Consider the following 19,486-nt stretch of genomic DNA (forward strand, 5'->3'; position numbering starts at 1 on the left):
TTTCAAAGAGAGTGGCTGGAATGAGTGTTGCATCTCCTTGAAGCTCCCAGGAGTTCTCAGGCCCTCAGGCACCCAAGGATAAACATGGCTGCCAGCCTCTGGAAGGTGTACGCAGGCATCATTTAGACCCATGCCGACTTCAAACTCAGCTCTTTGGGATCCTGTAACTAGTGTGAAGCCATTAGCACCACCCTCCTGGGGACCGTGTTTCCTTGGGGTGGACCAAGAGAGGTATAATGCAGTGGCTGCGTCAAGGAGGGAGACACCTTGGGTCTTCTGGCCAAGAAGTGGAGGTAGCCGTGATGGTAATGCGGAGAATGCATTTGCCTTCCGCAACGAATGCTCGCCGTCTGTTTCTCCCTTTTCCTCCACTGTCTTTCACTTTGCAGGGTGCTTGCGCTTAGGAGAGAAGGCGCCACCAGTGGGCACAGGCTCCATGGACGGGCCCCTCTGGCTCCAATGTACACGTGAGCCTGGCAGTACCTACATTTAGTGTCGGCTCTGCCCAGTAGGCTCTATTCCTTGGTGCTGGGGTTGGTCCCTGAAGTCATTTTGGGGTGCGATCAAGGGAAGCGGTACTACCGCAGAACACACAGAGGTGTGTGGGGTGGGGAGAGGAGCAGAATTAAACCAGAGAAGTAAATGTAGTAGGGGGAGAGGGAAAATGTTTCTTCCCTCTCCCACAAGCATGGATCTATGGAATCTTCTGGGGGCCTAGTTGGCGACAGCTACCCAGGCAGTCACTCAGGAAGTGTCATGCTGTTCTAGCTCACACCTTAAAATAAGATCAGTTTCTCCTTGTGAGTAGCTAATCACTGAATGCTGCACTTCTGTGCCCTGAACCGTTCCCAAATGTCTTTCTATTATCACAGAAGCTCAAAGAAGGAATGAGTAGAGAGTCTCTTATTATTGTTAGAGCCCACATTCACTAGCCACTCACTGGGAGCCCCGCATATGAATCTGTTCCTGTCAGTGCTGCTAATGACCCTCCTGTGCCCAGAGCTGGTGGACACCTTTCTCCGTCTTCATGTCACTTAGCTTCTCAGCAGCACTTGTCAGTGACGCGTCCTGCCTTTTGACAAGTCTCTCCTGTCTGCGTCCTGAGGCTCGGCTCTCTCCTCACCCTCGTGCCTCCTCTCAGTCCATTTGCTTGTTTTGCTTTCTGTACCCAAACTCCTGAAACTCCCTGTCTTTTTGCCCCATTTTTTTTTTTTTTTTTTTTTTTTTTTGCTAGGCGATGTCATTCCTTTCTCATGGTTTTAGATGATGTGAGTGTGGATGGCTCCAGAATTTGGATGTCTTCTGACTTCCATAGTGACGTCTGAGCAGCATGTCTGGCCGATTTCATCTCCATTCTTCTCCATCTCCCACCCCATCCCTTCCCTGCCTCCATCATCTCTTCCCTGGACTTCCGCAGTGGTTTCTGAGCTCCCCGCACCCATCCCTGTCTCCCTATCGGCCATTCTCCACCCAGCAGTCAGAGTGGTTATTAAAATGTGTAAAACAACTCATGTCACTCTGCTGCTGAAAGTCCTCCAGGGGCTTTCTTTGAACTTAAAATAAAATACGAAGTCCTTCCTTTAGCCTTCAGAGGGGCTCATGTGTGCCTCTTCTCTTCTGTCCCTCCTCCTCTCTGCTCCTTCTGTACCAGCCGCTCACATGCGATTCGTTGCTAGAAGTAGCCATTTTTCCTGACCTCAGGGTCTTTGCACATTCCTGGAATGCACCTCCACCTGTTCTTCCCATGCCTTGGGTACTTCTCATGTTTTAGGTGGCAACTTACCTGTCACCTGTCCTTAGGGAAGGCTTCCTTCATCTAAAGTAGATCGCTGCTGTCATTCTTTACCAAAGAATCCTGTTTATTTCTTTCATGATTCTAATTACAGTTCAGAATGGTGTTCGTCTCTCTGGTTAATTGTCTTCTTGATAAGCCTTGTAAGCAAGGTTATTCTGTTCACCTTTTCTTTAATTCCCTACTGCTAACACAGTACATGTGATCAGTGCTCAATATACGTTGAATGGAAGAGTGTCACGCCTGCACTAAGCCCTCTATGTACGCTATTGTAATTAAAGTTCACAAGAAGTCTGAAAGATAGATGCTGTTCTAGTCCCATTTTACAAACAAGAAAAACAAAGGTTACAGGTGTAAAATAATTTTCCCAAATCCACAGAGCCTATATATAGGTGAAGAAGCTAGGATTTGAACTTGGAATGTTCAAAGTACAGGACCCGAGTGCTCATCCCCCTCACTTCATCCCCTCACTTCATCGCCACTGGGGTGTGTGGGTTGTGTAAGAGGGAGAAAGGAAGTTGTTAGGTCTCCAACATCAGCTCAGTCATACTCTGATGTAGAAGATCCTGACATAGAGATCTTGGCTCCTTTCTCCAATCTGCTAAATCGCCTGGTTAGTAGGTTTTTCTTTTCTTTTCTTTTCTTTTTTTTTTAAATCCACAAAAGGGAGTTCAGTTTGGAGCCAAGAAACCATTTAAACCCAACTTGCCTTTTCTAGCTCACCCTAAGTCCTCTGAGCTGACCACACATTTTCCAGCCTGGTTCTTGTGATTGGATTCTGTTTCATCTCTCTCTGTGTCCATTGAAAAGAACTGCTCACCCAAAGGGCACTCTATAATAGGTGGTTCCTTGTGACTCAGTGTCCCACAGCTGCGGAGTGAGATGCCTAAAGCATATTTACCTCCAAGATGTCTGCTTGGCTCCAATTCTAGCCCAAAGAACAACTCTGGGCGTATTAGAAAATGGCACCCCTCAGTTTCTACCCAAATGCCAATGATCTTCTTATTGTAGAAATAGGAAAAGTCATTCCTAAAATTCATATGGATTCTCAAGGGATCCTGAGTAGCTAAAATAATCTTGAAAAAGAAGAATAAAGTTGGTGGTCTCACATTTCCTGATTTAAAAACTTGCTGCAAAGCTATGATAATCAAAACAGTGTGATATTGGCATAAAGACACACTATAGACCAATGGAATAGACTGGAGAAACCATAAGTATGCTCTTGCATGTATGATCAAGTGATTTGGGGGCAGAATTTTTTTTTCCCAGAATGCATTTTGCCTGTGCCAAATGAGAAATACAGCTCCTGGGATATCTGTGGGCCCTGCGATCATGCTTGGGGTCTCCTTCTCAGCACCAACAAGGAAGAAACCCTACATGGGGAAGAACATAGGGGGAGCACTTTGCTGTAGACCTACTTCATCTTTCAAATAGTCTAATTTAAACCCCAAAGTTGTGGTGGTAGTGAGAGGGGGTTAGCAATGCATGTCATGTACTTTATCACCTAACACGAAAGTCCTCATACTGAAAGAGAAGAAAAGAAAATCTTCTTTCAAGCCTCCTTTCCCCCCAAGCCTGCCTTCCTGTCCTTATCCCATTATCACACCACTCCTCAGATGAGTGTCTACACTCCATGCTTCTCCTTCCTGGACAAGCCACCCTGTCTTCCTGGGATAGTCACGTCCTCCTTCCCACAGTTCCACGGGGCTCTCTCAGAGACTGCGGATGACATTCCAAGAGTCAAATCCAGGGAACTTCTAAACTGTCATCTTATTTATTTCAGTTCTCTCTCTCTCTGACCGCACTTACACTTCTCTTCAGCTTGTGTCTTTCCTTTAGCACACATCATCACAAGCATACTAGCTGTTTATCTGTCTGTTTCTATCTTTCCCATAAGAATGGAAGAACGGAGGTGAACATTCTGTTTTGCCCACTGCTCTATCCCGTGTCTACAGTGATGCAGGCACTTAGCTGATAGTATTTGTTGAATGAATGAAAGCACTTTGACATCTTCCTCTGTCTCAGAACCCAACCTCCAGAAAGTTCTTTAGTTCTGCTGTTTTTGCCTTAGAAATATTTCTCCAATCTGGGCTCATGTTGGGCTTTCTTTCCCCTTTCTTTCCTACCACACTACTTAGATTAGGACCTGTGATCCCTTCCTAGCCTGCCACTGTAGCCCATTTTCTGCTTTACCATGGAGGTGGCTCTCTAAAGCACAGTCCCCGGTGGCTCCTTCCTCGGCTTCCCTTGCTGGATGCGCACACGACGGACGCTCATTACTGTGTGTCTGACAGTCTGGGACACCTGGGACTCCCTCCGGGAAAAGACGTCAGGGGAGCTCCACAATTTTGTCCCATTTCATAGTGAGTTTCAGGGAGGAACTGACATACAGAGCTCACTGGGGTAGGCACTGATGGGTAGAAAGAGGACAAACTGGAGACAAGTGATAGATCCTGTGAAAAGAACACAGGAGAGACACATGCCGTGTGGACTGTGGGCTAGAATTCTAGAATGAGTCATTACAACAGAGATCAACAGCCACACGGCAGGGAGGGGCTGGAGAGAGAGAGAGAGGAAAAAAAAAAGAAAGAAAGAAAGAAAGAAAATCATGCTGAAGTCAGATAGGATTTCCACACCTGCCTACGTTTAAAAGCTAAAAATAGGGACATTTGGGGAGAAAAAATAGTGAGGAATCTTTTCATTCTACTGACATGGGCTATAAGAAGGGAGGTTTGCTGAGAAGGGTGTGTCTCTCACTCTTGGTAACATTAGAATTAGGAAAATTTTATTTTGGGTTATCCCAGCCTTCACGTTTTTCCTTTTTCTCCTCAGGCTTGTTCTCTCCATCTTTCCCTACTACCAAAATCTCTTTTTTAGGAAAGAGTCTAATACATTGGACTTAATGTTACATGTTACAGAAGTAATTTTACATGTTAGTAGAAGCTCATATCTGAAGGTAAAGATGCTTAAATGCAGCCACCATTAAAGAAATCTATATAGTCCACTATATCCAGCACAGGGCTAAAAACAGTGGTTTTTCAATAAATATTTATTGAAAGATGTTCAAAAAGCATTATTTATACAATCAAACTCTGGAAACCATTTAAATACCCAACAAGGAAGAAACCACTGAGGAACCATTAATACCTAGAAATATTACACAGCTATAAAAAATTCAGGAAGCCCTTTTAACAGCCTAGGAAAATGCTTATAATGAAATGTTAGAGGAAATAAAGAAGATTCCAATTGCTACTATATGTTAACTCTAAAAATCATATGCATATAGAAAAGACAGAAAATCCATGGATATCTGTGGAATCTGGAGCTTGGGGGTGTTTTTAGTTCCTTATTTCTACTTTTCTGTATTTTTGAATCACTTATAGTTGGTATGAAATAAATATTTAAAAAATAACATTGGGAAGGGGAATATTTTTCAGGGGTCCCAGAGGTCATAGTGAGTAGGTCATGGCTCTCTTGGTCTAACACATGGGAGGAGACAGGGAGGAGATACCAGCCTCTCTGGTAATGGAGGTTGGCTGTCTGGCCAGCAGAGGATGGATTTTTAAAGAGTAGTACAGCAGTGGAGAGTCTGACCTTTAAAGAAAAAGGGAGTACTTGGTGATACTGGTGTATTGGTGCTTTGACTGTGGCAGACTTCCTCTGGGAAGGTGTCACTGCGCTGGGCTAATAGGCTCTTCCGGCATCTAGAACATTTGGTGCTCCTTGATTCTTCCTCAGCGTTTATTCTTTAAACACTCAAGCCTTGCTCAGGTGCTGAGACATGTTTCCCATCCCTTCCCTTACAGCTGTAAGATTTACTGAAAACCTTTGTGTGTACCTCAGGGACATCCTACATTAATATCTTTAAAAACCGAGGTTATGTGCCATTAAAAAAAATTATTATCTAATATCTTGCCTATAAAGACCTACGTAAAAGGCTCAGTGATCTTCATAAAGGGACCACAGATTTCAGCATTCATAAACAAGGAAACATTTCCTTTGGTTGTTTCTGGAAATCCCTTCTAAACATTTGCGTTTTTTTCGAACTTAAGTAGCTTCCCACCTCCTTCTCCTGAGATCTGTTGCCACTCTGTGGGAGAGTAAACTTCATAACCAGTTACAAACAAACAAACAAAAACAAAACAAAGCAGAACCCTGCAACAGCAATCTGTCTCCATCCCTCTCCAAATTTCTAATTTCCTGCATTAAAAAAAAAAAAAGAAATATCCTAGGCTATACTTGTGTTTCAAGGATCTTAAGATCTAAATGGAGATTCGACAACTTTGAAAACCTAACCAAACCTAAGATTTTGTTTCTTTTATTTACTAGTTATTAAAATATCCGCCTTCCCTATTAAGGAAGGCTGGATGGCAGGAGGGGCCACGGAGGCGTGGGGGAGAAGTGTGAAAAGAAGAAATCCCAGCTCTGCCTGGAAGACTGCGTGTGAAAGAGCCCGACTCCTCCGGCGGCTCCAGGCCGCGTTTTGCAGGCGGCCGCATCTGCCTCCCCTGTCTCTCTTACCTCCTTGATGTTCGGCACTATTTGTGGCCGGCGTGGTGGAAGGACACAGTGAGGTTCTCACCCCCGCCCCCCGCCCCCCGCTACCATCCCCAGTTCCATCAAAGCGAACCCGGGCCAGCGCAAGGATCTCCGAGTTGCGAGTGTGCTGAGGCTGGGACTGTCACTCATTCTCCGATCAGCGCGTGAACGCAGCTCGGCAGCCGCTGGCAGGAAACAATTCTGCAAAAATAATCATACTCAGCCTGGCAATTGTCTGCCCCTAGGTCTTTTGCTCTGCCGCCGTCCACACTCTGCAAGGGGGGGGCACAGAATTTATCGCGGCAAGAACATCCCTCCCAGCCAGCAGATTACAATGCTGCAAACTAAGGATCTCATCTGGACTTTGTTTTTCCTGGGAACTGCAGGTACATTTCGAAATTATGATTATTCTCAGGCTGATGTACTGATTGCCCCCTTACCCCTCCTTCTCCCCCGAGGACACTGCTATCTGGGGTGGCTTTACGTGGAACGCTAAGGGTGGTCGTTGTCGTTGAGCTGAGGAAGGAGCGCGTCGCCCTTGCTGCCCCGCGGAACCCCGCGCTCTCCCGGGCTGCGCCGGACCGGGGCTGCCTCCGAGCGCCGCGAGCGCCCGCCGCGCCTCCTGCGCGCCCGCCCTTCCCACTTTGTGTGCGGGCGGCGCGGGGAGCGGAGTCGCCTGCTCCCGGGGTCGGTCCCGAGAGCGCTACGGCCGCGCGGCTGCTGGGCAGCGCTCCTTCTCCGAAGCGGGCGGCGGGGCGGGGGTGCCGCGGTTCCGCGGTGCCGACGGGGAGCTTGGGTTCCGCGGGGAAGGGGCTTGTCAGCCCTGGCTCCGCGACGAGTGAACAATAAGGCCGGGGCAGCCGCCCCATCGTTATTTCCACGGGTCTAATAAAGTGGGGCTCGCCGCCTTCGCGCCCAGCCCCCCATCCCCGCCCAGACTGAATAACGGTTTGCAAAATGGGGCGAAATGGGCAGAATCTCAGGGCTGTGTGGCCGTTGTTGCACCCCCGTCGATATGACGTTAGTTTTTCATTTGCCAAATTGCTGGTTACTTGCAAAGCCTGCTCTCGGCCGGGAGCACGGAGGGATGGGAGGGCCGAGCGCCGCGTTTTGACAGGAGGAAGTGCGGAGGGGCGGAGGGGCGGAGGGCGAGGAGGGCGTGATCGGGCTGCCTGGTGTGTGTGCGCGTGTGTGTGCGCGCGTGTGCCTTCACACGCACCGCGAGCCCAGTGTTGCACGGTGCGCGAGAAGAATGGCAGGTAGCCGCCCGCAACACCTCGCCCTAGCCTCCTTTCTTTGGGCGAGGTTCCTGATCCTTGCAAAGTGCGAACAATAGCGAGCCGAGGGGAAGACAGCCGAGGGATGCTGCCGCGGGTGGCGGGGGCTGCGCCGCCGCCCAGAAATCCTCGGCGTTCCGGAGGTTCATTTCATTTGGTGTATTTCTATCCCGGCCTCCCTGAAGATTTTTCAGTGCGTGCCCACCCTCCCCTCCAGCTGCTCTCCCCACCCCACCCCACCCCACCCAGGGATTTGCGCTCTGGCGTGGACGGTCGGGAAGGGGGTAAGAAAAGGAGCAGGGGCCGCAGAGAGCTGGGTGGGATGGGCGGACATTCCGGGCGGGGGGCTTGTGCTGGGAAGCGCCCGGGGAAAGCCGGGCGGAGGGGGCCGTGTGTTGCGGCTGCTGCTGCCAGGTGCCGCCGTGGGTGCTGCCCTAGACGGCCCATTCCGGGTGGGGGAGCGCGCGGGGCGTGCCCTCCCCAGGCGGCACGGGAGCAGCCCCGGCCGCCGCCTCCAGCCAACTCGGGTCCCTCTCCCATGGCGACCAATCAGAGCGAGGCTGGCTGGGCGGGAAGCCGCGAGAGGCTTTTATTGCGGCGCGGGTGGCGGCCCGGAGCTGCCAGGACCGTCTCCCGGTGTTCCAGCCTAACGGTCTCGCTCACCCCCGCCAGGAGAAACCCCGCCCCGTGGCCGGCCCTACAGTCTGGAGGAAGGAAGATGGAGTCCAGGTGTCCCCGGGAGGTCCGTCCCGTCCGTGCTCGCCCACTCGCGCCTCTCTCGCGCAGACCCGAGGCATCCCTCTCGCCCCCCACCCGGGATGCACACTCCGCCCGCGTCGTCCTGGCCCGACAGCGTCACCCGGGAGGGCGCCGGGGCTGGGCGCACCGACGCGCGTGCGCCGACCGGCCGGCTGCGGGCCGGGGGCGAAGCTGGGGGTGGGGACCTAGTCGGGGGTGGAGGGGGGAGAGCCCCCAGCTGCGGGCCAGCCCCAGTCGGCAGATCGCTGGGTCCTGCCGCCACCTGGCCGGGGCCTCCCCGGGCTTGCGGTTTTCTGTCGGGCCTGCGGGGTCCCTCCAGGGGCCTTGCGTTTCTGGGACCTCCTCCCCTCGAGGTGGGGGTGTGGCCATGGAGACCTGATCTTTAGGGGATCGCCGGCCTACCTTTCCGCCACCGTGGTGGGTGGAACCTTCGGTGTTCCGATTTGAAGGCAGGCTCCGGCTGGTACACGCCCAGGGAGTCCAGGATTGGGATCTGATGGCCGCCCAGACAAGGGTGGCATTCTGAGCCGTGTTCTCTGGAAGGAAAGCGGCGTCTGGGACCGTGGACCTGGCCCTGGGACCGTGAGGATGGGGCAAGGCAGAACATGAAACGCATACATGGTTGCTTAACAAAAGAAAGAAGTTGAACGGTTTTCCAAAGAGAATTTTTTGTTAAAGTACTGATAATACTATAGTTTAAAAAGAAATCAAAGACCTTAGTCAAAGGGTTAGGGGAAAAATAAAGGTATTATATACACACACATCTATGTGTCTGTGTATACATGTAATAATGATGTTACTATAATTATAATAGTAATTATTACTACTATTATTATTTTGGCCTCAAATGTTATATCATCTTCAGGGACAATGCTACTTCAGTCTCTGCACTCCACACAGTGCAAATGGAAATTTAGATACAAGGTATGCTGACCTTATTGACACAAAACAAATCGAGTCTGCAGCCTTTCTCATTTTGGTGTCTTTTGCTGTTTAGGAATAAAATGCCTGGTTGTTGAATAGAAAATTTGAGTCTATTCTAACAACGATTTTGGATGTTTTGTGGAAAAGTTATTTGAATGATCTGGAATGGTTAAGTGATATGTTTCTTTGACAATTTTACAGTCCTCCGCCAATTTTACTTGCCAGAGTGAAGGAATGAAGAGGACTGGTTTTCTAATAAGATAGCACTGGATTAAGAACAAAGGGCATCTTTGCTGCCTTACAGAAGCAGCTAGCACCTATATAAGTATACACCTATATAATTCATTCACTAAATGAATTACCAAGAGGTGTTTCCGCCAAGTTTGCTGTAAGTACGGCAATGCTGAGCTGTATTTTTTCTCATTGTTGATTTTCGTTTTAAGACCAAAAATATGTTTCTGAACAGAGCTGTAACTGAATGTAATGTAGTCATATTCAAGAATGTGGTATAACTTTCATGACTCTATCCCAAAACCAAAGGCTAATTTTCTTTCAACAAATATTAGCCAACATTAAAATACCAAAAATAACTCAGAATTTATTTAAAATTCAACAGTTAAACACAAAGAGAATATAAGCCAGATATTGTGGAAGTGTGGCCTGTCCTTTATTTAATAGTTTTTGAGTTACCATCCCTGCTGTGGAGGTTCCCAGGATCTACCAATCACGCTGTTTCCGTTAGTCTGGCAATTTACATTTCTTTTAAAGTCAGTTTTTCGTTAAACTTTCCCCTTTTAACCCCAACAACTTGAACTTGATGACATTTACCCAGGGTCTATTTTTTAAAAATAATGCTGGAATAGCAGGAAATTGCAGGATATATTCTTGTTCAATGAAGAAGGTTCATCCAAGTCTCTATGCTAATTGATTAAGGATTTGTTGATTTAACTGGTGACTATTTTTTGAGCACCATAGTTCAAGAATGAAGGCAGTAATTGTTTGCAAAAATGCTCCCAAGCCCCAAAATTATGGTGGATGTGCTATTCTCATGGGCTGTGGGTGCTTACTCAAGGCAGAGATAAGAGAGAGCAATTAGTCTCACAGAGCCCCACAATTCAGAGTTTTGCATAGTACTTCTCTTTGGAATACATTCATCATTAATTGACTACCTCAGATCGGTAATATGTAATTTAATGTAAGTAATCTGTATCTATATTTTTCTGTCACAGGGAACAAGGGCTTAATTGCCTTTCAAAATAAATAGCACCATTTTCTCATTCAAAACCTAATCTTTAGGCATGACAGATATTTTTGTTTGCTACGGAACTCAGTTTCTTAAATTATAGACAGCATCTCGTAAACTTTATGTTGCTTGAAATACGGACTTTGGAACTTCTGATCCAACCACTTAAATGTTTTAAGGTGACAAAGTCTCTATTTAAAATGAGTTTGATGAGTTCCCCATTTTTACATCTTCAACATGAAGGAAGTGTGGCTATTCTCCAGACAGAAAGTGACTTTAATACTACTGGCCGACCTCCAGAGAGATTTTACAGACAGTCCGTCCTGTCTCTGTGTGAAATAAGTGATTCATTACCTGTTGCTAAAGAACGGTTTGAACTTTCCCTGCCGATCTTGGGTTTGTGGTGATGGAGAGCAGAACCAATGGGCAGGGAGGGGAGAGGAAGGGACCGCACCTGCTGTCATCAGTCTTCTGGGAACAGACAGCTTGAGAGGAGACAAAGGCATTTGGAAAAGGCTCTCCAGGACTGTTGAAGTATTGAGTTTTAAGCACGCAAATGTTTTCTGGTGTCAAGATGAAAATTTCAGTGTAGCTTCCATAACCGATAATTCCTCAGTTTAGGGATCTGACAAATATACAGGCTAAGAAACATCTGGAACTTTAAAAGAAATGGCAGCAAATTACAAATAGTGTTTTACTAGTCTTAAAAATGGGTTACAAATTAGACAAAATTGGAACCACAAATCAACTTGGCTATGTAATCATAATGACTACTTGACTTTTGAATTTAAAAAGACTTAAGTAGTTAAGTTCCTTTAGTTAAAAAAGAAGAAATGAGAAAAATTCAGAAGAACATTTTATACATGTCCTAAAATAGTAGGTCTCTGAGCAATACTGTAAGAGAGAGCCTCTTAGCAAGGGGGAGATGGCCAGGGAGCCCTCTGAATCCTACGGAGTTGGTGTCCACGAGGGACCCAGTGTTTACTGTGAGGAAACAACCCTGGCAAGCCTGTTATCAAGAGTACACGTAGATGTGCTTACTACTGTAAGGCAGTAAAATCCACAAGTCTATCTGAAGGTCACAGTCATGTCATCTTTAGCCTTTTCCCTTGTGAATATTAACTCTTGGTGCCAAACCTTAAAACCATTTGCCGATGTAAAGGGATGTAAATTATTTGGCGTTGCCGCTGGTGCCATTGTGCCCTTTCATTTCAAGGTGTTGAAATGCTGTCTCTCAGCTGAAGATGATCATTCGGGGCGTTGCCTTTTGATGTCGGTCTTGGGGCCAAATGGCCCCTGTTCAGGCAGTTTCCATACATTACGGTTAAGATGCCTTTAGGCCGTGTCTACATGCAGCCATGTAGTTAACTGCTTTTAGTTAGGATGGCACACTTCTCCCTTCTTGGGTGTTTGTGTAACTTCTAACAAGGAAGCTTGAGCGGGTGCTGGGGGAGGCTCAGAGGACTACACCGAAGGATGTAGTCCTTGGGTACCTGTGTTTTTTTGGGTCAAAAAAGGTTTTAATAAACCTATTGTGCATTCCTTTTCCCCCAGACAGAAGTAAACACGTTTTCCTTTGGATTCAAGGACTGATTCCCATCACTGATGGGACTTGAGAGGCTACCATGTAACCTGTACTCTACTCTCTTCTCACCCGGGACTTTCCGATTTGTAGCTGCAAACACTGGCGACATCTGGCCCTGTTTTCTGTCTGTGTCATTCCTGGGATCACATGCGAGAAGCCTTTGGTATCTGATTACCTCATTGTTGAGGAATATCCCTAGTAATGTCACAGTGTTTGGGATTGTGTTACGTTAGGTGTTCTCTTAAAGGTTGATCAAATGTATTTATTGAGTGCCAGTTTTTATCATCAGCTCCGTGGGGAATTACAAAGGACTGAGATGACATACTTTCTGCTGTCAAGGAAGCTGGAGGGTAGAACTGCGGAGAGAGTAAGAGTGGCCTGCAACCCCAGGTTGAAAGCCCAGCCATGCCGCATGTATCCCTTATTTACTGTCCAGTCTTGCTCGAGTCATTCAGTTTCCCTAAGCTTCAACTTCCCCTTCTGCAAAATGGCAAAATTAGCAATGCCTCCATTTTTGAGCTGTGAATGTTTTAGAGATCACAGGCCTTTAGTGCATGCAAGCTCTGTTTATTAATGAGAAAGAGGGATGTATTCTGGATCTAGGAAAAAAAAATGATACTCTGACATAGTGCTCTTTTCAGGAGGACATAAAAAAGGATATTCTGAGAACATGACTCCTTCAATGATTAGAACTTGACTTAAAAAAAAATCTTGTTAAATACGCCTGCATTGTCATCTTGGTTTTGAATATGTTAGAAAAGTGATCTCATTATGAGGTTGAAGACATTAGCACAAGGGTTGGTGTGGGTTTCATGGGGCCTGAAGGATGTACAATTTGGAAGGCCCTCCTTAAGGACAATATAAAATTCTTGCTTCTGGAAAATATAGAAGATAAATGCCCATGGAACACATGGGCAGGTCCCCAGCCCACAGAGTCTTGGCAGGAGCCCATGCAGTGTGGAGCCCTGCAGATCTGACCCAGTGTTAGCAGTCGTGTGTTGGTCTGCTTGGGTCCACTTGCTTGAGAATAGAGACTAATCATTCCGGTTTGTTAAGCATGTATCTCATAAAGGTTGCTTTGTGCTTTGAAGATCAGAATCATACATCAAAATCCAAATTATTTTTGGAAAGAAGAAGCCATTTGACCTTATTTTATAGAAAATCTTAAGTAAGGCCTCAGGTGATTTAATATTTCTCACTGCTTATATTTTTGTAAATTACTATCTGGAATAAAATAAAGTAATTGCTATTATTATTCAAATGAGTCAGACATAAGTGCCCTACTGGCAGGACAGGAAGTAGTTTTGCCAACTGCAAGGCATATGTTGTTTTGGAGAGGAGACTCAGATTTTGGGTCAACTACCTAGGAGGGGAGAAACCGCATCGATAATCCCAATAGTTGGGTCTTGAATATCATTAGCCAATCCCAGAGTTTTGATTTGCATTCTCTCATTTAATCTTCATATCATTTGTTCACTAAACATTTATTGAGTTCTGTGTTCTGAGAACCCAGGGGGGAGCATATATCATCTCTGTCTTCCTAGAGCCACCAGTCTAAGTGTGGAGGAACACAGACATGAGACAAGTCACACGCACATATATTTATAACCCCATGTCCTGATCGAAACTCAGGAAAAGAACAGGCAACCATGATTATTGGGGAAAACCACCTTTGACTGCGTGGTCGGGGTGGGGTGAGGAGGTGACATTTAAAGAACTCCGTGAAATAGGAAGGACAGATGGTATTCGCGTTTAAGGCATGGTTGATTGCCTGATTCAACAGACAGGGAATCACAGCAAACACTCTCGAATTCCTCAATTCAGCAAACTTTCTTGAAATCTGAGAAGGTTAGGTTGCTTCAGGAATTGTTCTGGGTTTCAGATTATAAAGTCAAGTAAGCTCTGCTTCTGGCTCTAGAGTTTACGTGGGAGACAGATATACTCTGCCTAGAAATAGAGATGTGGATCAAATGCCATCGGAGCCCAAGGAAGGAAGCAGTTGATTCTGCGTGGGCCTCCCTTGAGCTGGGCGTGGGGCACGAGTTGGCCTTCAGTCCGTGGAGCAGGAAGACTCGGGTGTCTGAGAGAGGAATGCCCACACTGATGCGCATGGAACAGGGTGTGGGGACGTGGTGAGAAGCAGCCAGAGACTGGCCGTGGGGGTGGTGGGGAGATGCCCTGTGAGGCCACATGGTGTTAGGTCTTGATATAGAACTGGCTCAGAGAAAGGGCTAAGTGACTTACAGGGGTGAGGCTGGGACTGTAACCTGCTTTGGTGGGCTGCAGTGAGGATAGTTTGAATATACATAGCATCAGATGCACATCTGCTTGTTGTCTGCCCAGGTGCGGGAGGAGTGACACAGTGGGGGGCGAACAGAGAGCCCTGGGGCTGGTAGTCTAGGTTGAGTCCACTCACTGTGGGTGGGGGCCTGCGGTTAAGTGTGATTCTTGATTCCTGCTCAGGTCATGATCTCAGGGTCGTGAGATCGAGCCCCACGGAATTTGCTTAAGATTCTCTCTCTCCCTCTCCTTCTGCCCTCTCCCCTGCTTGCGCTCACACACACACACACACACACACACACACACTCTCTCTCTCTCTCTCTCTCAATAAATAAATAAATAAATAAATAAAGACTACACATTATTTCAAAAAAAGTTCATCTTGAGTGGAGGTTTTCTTTGAGATGTTACAAAATATGTGTACTGGGAATATTACACACAAAGTTCTGTGCTGAAAGCTGAGGGAGAAAATAAAATAAATGGAAGAATGCTCTACCAGGCCTGCAGTGGCTTTCAGATCGGTAGAGAGGAAACACTTAGTTCAGACGGTTAGGAAACCGTGAGAGGTACTATATGAATCAGTGTCTGAAAGAAGGAGGCAGATATTAATTGTAGGCATTATTAAGTACGACAAAAAAATCGTCTCAGGTGCTATTGGTGTGTACAGAAGGTGTGGACGAGCTAGTGATGGATGTGGACCCCCAGGGGCGTAAGGACAGCTAGGGAGAGGATGGGCAGGACGAATCTAGCTGGAGAACTGAAATCTTAAGTGCTAGACGAGGGACAGGGACGCTGGAGAAATCTTCTAAAACATTTGCGAGGATGTTCAGTGGCAATGCTTGATCAGGTGCTGTGCTGGGCTGTGTGTGCGATGCTAGCCACGAATTCCCAGGGAGGGAAGTGGGAGCGGACTGCTGGGGTCAGTGCAGTGGAGTGTCTGTTTCTGTAGCAGCCACGCCAGCGGATGGACAAAATACCGGGCCAGGAAAAAGATTTTTGCTTCACAAAAATAAAATTTTAGACCATTTTATAAAAATCAAATTTTTATGGTTCCAGAGGGGCTTGTTAAAGGATTCCAGTGGTGATATAGTTTGTAAAACAGATAATCTTGGAAAGATACCCTTGTAGTGGTTTTGGATAAGGTTTAAAAAATGCACATGGCTGACATGTCAGAGATGACAAAGCGAAAAACTGGGGTAGACGAGAGGTCCAACACGGGAGGTGACGGGGAGAGAGAACAATCTAAGTCACAAACCCAAGGGAATGAAATCATGAAATCATGGAACAGTCAGTGTGATGGGGAGACTGAGAAAAGGGGTTACCTTGAATGAAACATAGACTTCAGTAAAAACACATGAAGTTTTAGGGGAAAAAATTTGGACATCTTGGTATCTTACCTTCTAGGTCAGTATTTTTCAGCGGTGGGTGGTGATATCTATTTAGCAGACTTCTGCCAGCATTAAAAAAGAGGAAAAAGAAGGAAAGGAAGGAGGAAGGGGGAAATGGAGGAAAGAGGAAATGGAATAGAATGGAAAAGGGAGTATGTATATCTTATGTAGCAAGGGTAAGTGTTATTTTGTGGAACTTTTTATTGACCCAGTTGTGAGGGTGAACATGCCTAATTATATGGCTCAGATCAAAATAATGTCATAGATATTATGGGACTAGACAGAGGCTAAACCACTGTGTGGTGCAGAGAAGGTGTAGGGCAGAGGCAGAAGAAGTAAGGGAAGAAATCCTTACTGAGCATGTGTGCGGTCTGTTAGCTGCAGGTGTACAACAAAGCCCCCAAACTCAGTAGTACAATACCTTGACCTTGGAAAGCCTACTCTCTAGTGGAGCCTACATTCTGGTGGAGAATGGAAAGACAACTGGGAATATCGGGTAGCATCTAAAGCCAGAGACGTGGCTGAGATTTCCGAGGCAGAGTATAGATTACCTGGGCAGCAGGGGCGGTTGGAGAACCTTTCCCAGCGTGGTGAGAGCTGGAGGCTTTGTAGAAAGGATTTCACAGTGCACAGGGGAAGCCTGGATGAGGTAGTTTACCTGTTGCATGTTGGGAGGAAGCTGTAGGGAGCCCAGCAGGGAAACCAGGAAGACTGAGGGACATTAGTAGTCTATATTTTTGTCCCTTTTCAGTGGAGAAAAGAATCTTCATTGTAGAATCTTCATCACACCCAGAAGTATTCATGTGGTAGTATTTAAGTAGCATTTTTTTTTTAAAAGATTTTATTTATTTATCAGAGAGAGAGGGGGAGAGAGTGAGCACAGGCAGACAGAATGGCAGGCAGAGGCAGAGGGAGAAGTAGGCTCCCTGCTGAGCAAGGAGCCCGATGTGGGATCCTCGCTGGGATCATGACCTGAGCCGAAGGCAGCTGCTTAACCAACTGAGCCACCCAGGTGTCCCAGTATTTAAGTAGCATTTAGAACGGCATCTTGTCCATAATTCGGAAGGCAATATTGAACAAAAAGGCAGGGAGGGGGCAACCGGAGCCTGCCTAGTGGCATGGATGCTTCGGTTAGAGAAGAATAATGTTAAGTGGACAAAAGTTGGAAACAAATGGTATATATAATACCGATTTTGTTTTTTAAAACTTTCCTTTCACTTCTTAAGCCTGGAAGAAGACACATTTTTTAAAGGCCATCTGAGTTTTCTCTAATGAACATATCTTGCTTTGTATTTGCATTACAAAACAAACACTGTATTAAAAAGAGGGCAGTGGTTACTGTGGGTTATGCGTTCAGGAACATGAGGCACAATTAGAAACTTTGAATTTGTTTCATCTTTCAGGGGGATCTTAGAGAATTTTAGTTGGATGGTGGATGCATGTTCTGAGAGTCAGAGACTGACAGGAGCCGATATTCAGCATACTTGACCACAAAGAAGGGAAGAATGGGGTGTTGGGTTGGGGGAAGGCTTCACACCGGGGGGCCATCTGGGCACATGTATCTGTACAAAGGGAAAGACCCAGGCGATGAACAAACCTTGCAAAGGACAATGAGATGGGCTCATCTGAGAGGAAGTGAATAATGTTAAGAGGGTTTTCTCCCCAGGGATTTCATTCATCACGGCAGGCGATGCATTATAGACAGTTTTGTTTTCCTTTGCATCACTGCCCATGATATTCATACTTTCATTCTACACCTCTAAAAAAGTTTGTTGAGAGCAACATCTTTTGAAGTTTGTTCAGTTTGTCACAGTGTAGATGGGTCGTTTTTACCAGATCGGCACAAGAGTGGACACGGGCGTGACTGACTACTGATGTTCTTTTACTCGTGCTGCCTGCGGGTATCCCTTCTGTCTCTGTGAGATGCTGCCAATCGCTAGTTAAGCTGCAATTGCTGTATGAGAACTGGTTTCAGGGTACAACTTGGTCGCGGCTGTCAGGAACATGAGAAGATGCGAATCCAGTGCAGGCTCTCTGATCTGAGTTATAATACAATTTATCTTCCTTTCTTAATTTACAGTCTCCTTTTGGTGTTGTTGAGCAATGCGTTCTGTAGGGGGCGACTCGGGAGCCTTTGGCATCAAACTTGGCATCTTGTAGGGCGGCTCTCGTGCTTTCCATGACCTTGAGCCAGTTATTTTATGTCTCCTATGCTCAGTTCATTTCTCTGTGAAACAGGAATAATAATACCCCCCTAATAGGGTTATTGTGAGGACGAAATGAGGTAATTTATGCAACTGTCTGGCACACAGTAAGCTCAGTCATTTTTTCCCCCATTTTCCCTTTTTCTGTTAAAGTTCACAGTTGAAGGGGTGTACAATTAGTGTTGGATTTAAGTATTGATTATAATTAGAATCACATTTTTTCCCATTTAGTTTCCATTCTCTGACAGTTCAGGATCACCATGAATTGCGGCTGAGTTAGAAACACCACAGCCAATGGCTTAGCTGTTTCAGCTCCCATGGCAGCAAAGTCTAGTAGATCTTGGTTCTGAAAAAAGGAGAATTTTAAAAAATAAATTGGTTTATATAGATTTATATTTGCATAGGGTTAATATTAAATCTGTCAATTCACCATAATGGTAGAGCCATAAAATTTAGTGTACTTAAATAATGGTTGCTGCTAAAGATCATATTGGTGACACTTCATTAATCTGGAAGTCATTTGCTGGCAACCTTAAATCTTTGGAACATGAAGCATGAAGAATAAGGGGAAAGAATGAAGAAGTGAGGGAAAGGCGCCTTTGGATAGCCAAAATAGATATCCCAAATTTAATTGTACGCATTTGACTGATAGGGAAGCCCTTTAGCACCCCCTTTTTTTTTCCGGAAAGAGTGCATATATTCTCAATTAATTTCCAATTTCCTTCTACCACGTTTAGAAGGGCTCTTAGATTAGAATCAAAGAAACATGACTGCTAGGTATAGGTACATTGATAGTAAGATATAATAACTTCAATGGATGGAAAAGTTAGGAAAAACAGATTCAAGAACACAAAAAACATGTCAGTCTCAGCCATTTAGTATTCAACTGAAAAACTAGCTCTTTATATCCCAAAATGCCAAGGGATTGTCTATAACACAGTGTAACATAAATAGTGGGTGTTCATAATTAAACCTCATTTGGAAGAGACAACTCTGGCCCATTCAAGCAGCGGCAACACTTGTATGGATTAGTTTATGGAGCATACGTCTTTGGTGTTCAGCACTTTGCTAGGTACCGAAGGAAGTATGATTTCAAGAAGTTTCCATATGGTTGCAAACATAAAACAAAATAAATGTAGATACCATTGTCTTCACCAGTGGCAAATTGGAATGAAAGAGGTGGTATAAATAGTGTTGCTCATATGGAAAATTCAATCATGAGACATTCTAATCCCCAAGGATTTAGGACAAAGGAGATTTCATGTTTCATTCTTATAGAATGACCTTGTTAAATATAGCTTCTCAGCTTGGTTTGAATTCCACAGCTATTTATTTACCATTAAGAGAAGTTGTGTCAGGGCACCTGGGTGGCTCAGTGGGTTAAGGCCTCTGCCTTCAGCTCAGGTCGTGATCTTGGAGTCCCAGGATCAAGCCCCGCATGGGGCTTTCTGCTCAGCCGGGAGCCTGCTTCCCCCCACCTCTCCCCTCCATCCCT

General features: G+C 45.9%; 1 protein-coding gene across 22 annotated transcripts in view; it reads left to right on the forward strand.

Moving 5' to 3' along the window:
• The first annotated feature begins 6,417 nt into the window (after positions 1 to 6,417).
• The window catches only part of NCAM1 (neural cell adhesion molecule 1), a 301,060-nt gene continuing 287,991 nt past the window's right edge, over positions 6,418 to 19,486 (forward strand). For 21 of the 22 annotated variants that reach the window (XM_045077567.1, XM_045077565.1, XM_045077568.1 and 18 more), the window contains exon 1: positions 6,477 to 6,717. In XM_045077567.1, the coding sequence (XP_044933502.1) occupies positions 6,666 to 6,717 (52 nt within the window). In that variant the 5' untranslated portion in view covers positions 6,477 to 6,665. Of the gene's footprint in view, positions 6,718 to 19,486 lie in introns of all 22 variants that reach the window. The other variant, XM_013054846.2, reaches the window with a different exon arrangement.

This window comes from Mustela putorius, unplaced genomic scaffold, assembly GCF_011764305.1.
Source record: "Mustela putorius furo isolate JIRA1106 unplaced genomic scaffold, ASM1176430v1.1 tig00000198_pilon_pilon_pilon, whole genome shotgun sequence".
NCBI classification, from domain to species: domain Eukaryota; kingdom Metazoa; phylum Chordata; class Mammalia; order Carnivora; family Mustelidae; genus Mustela; species Mustela putorius.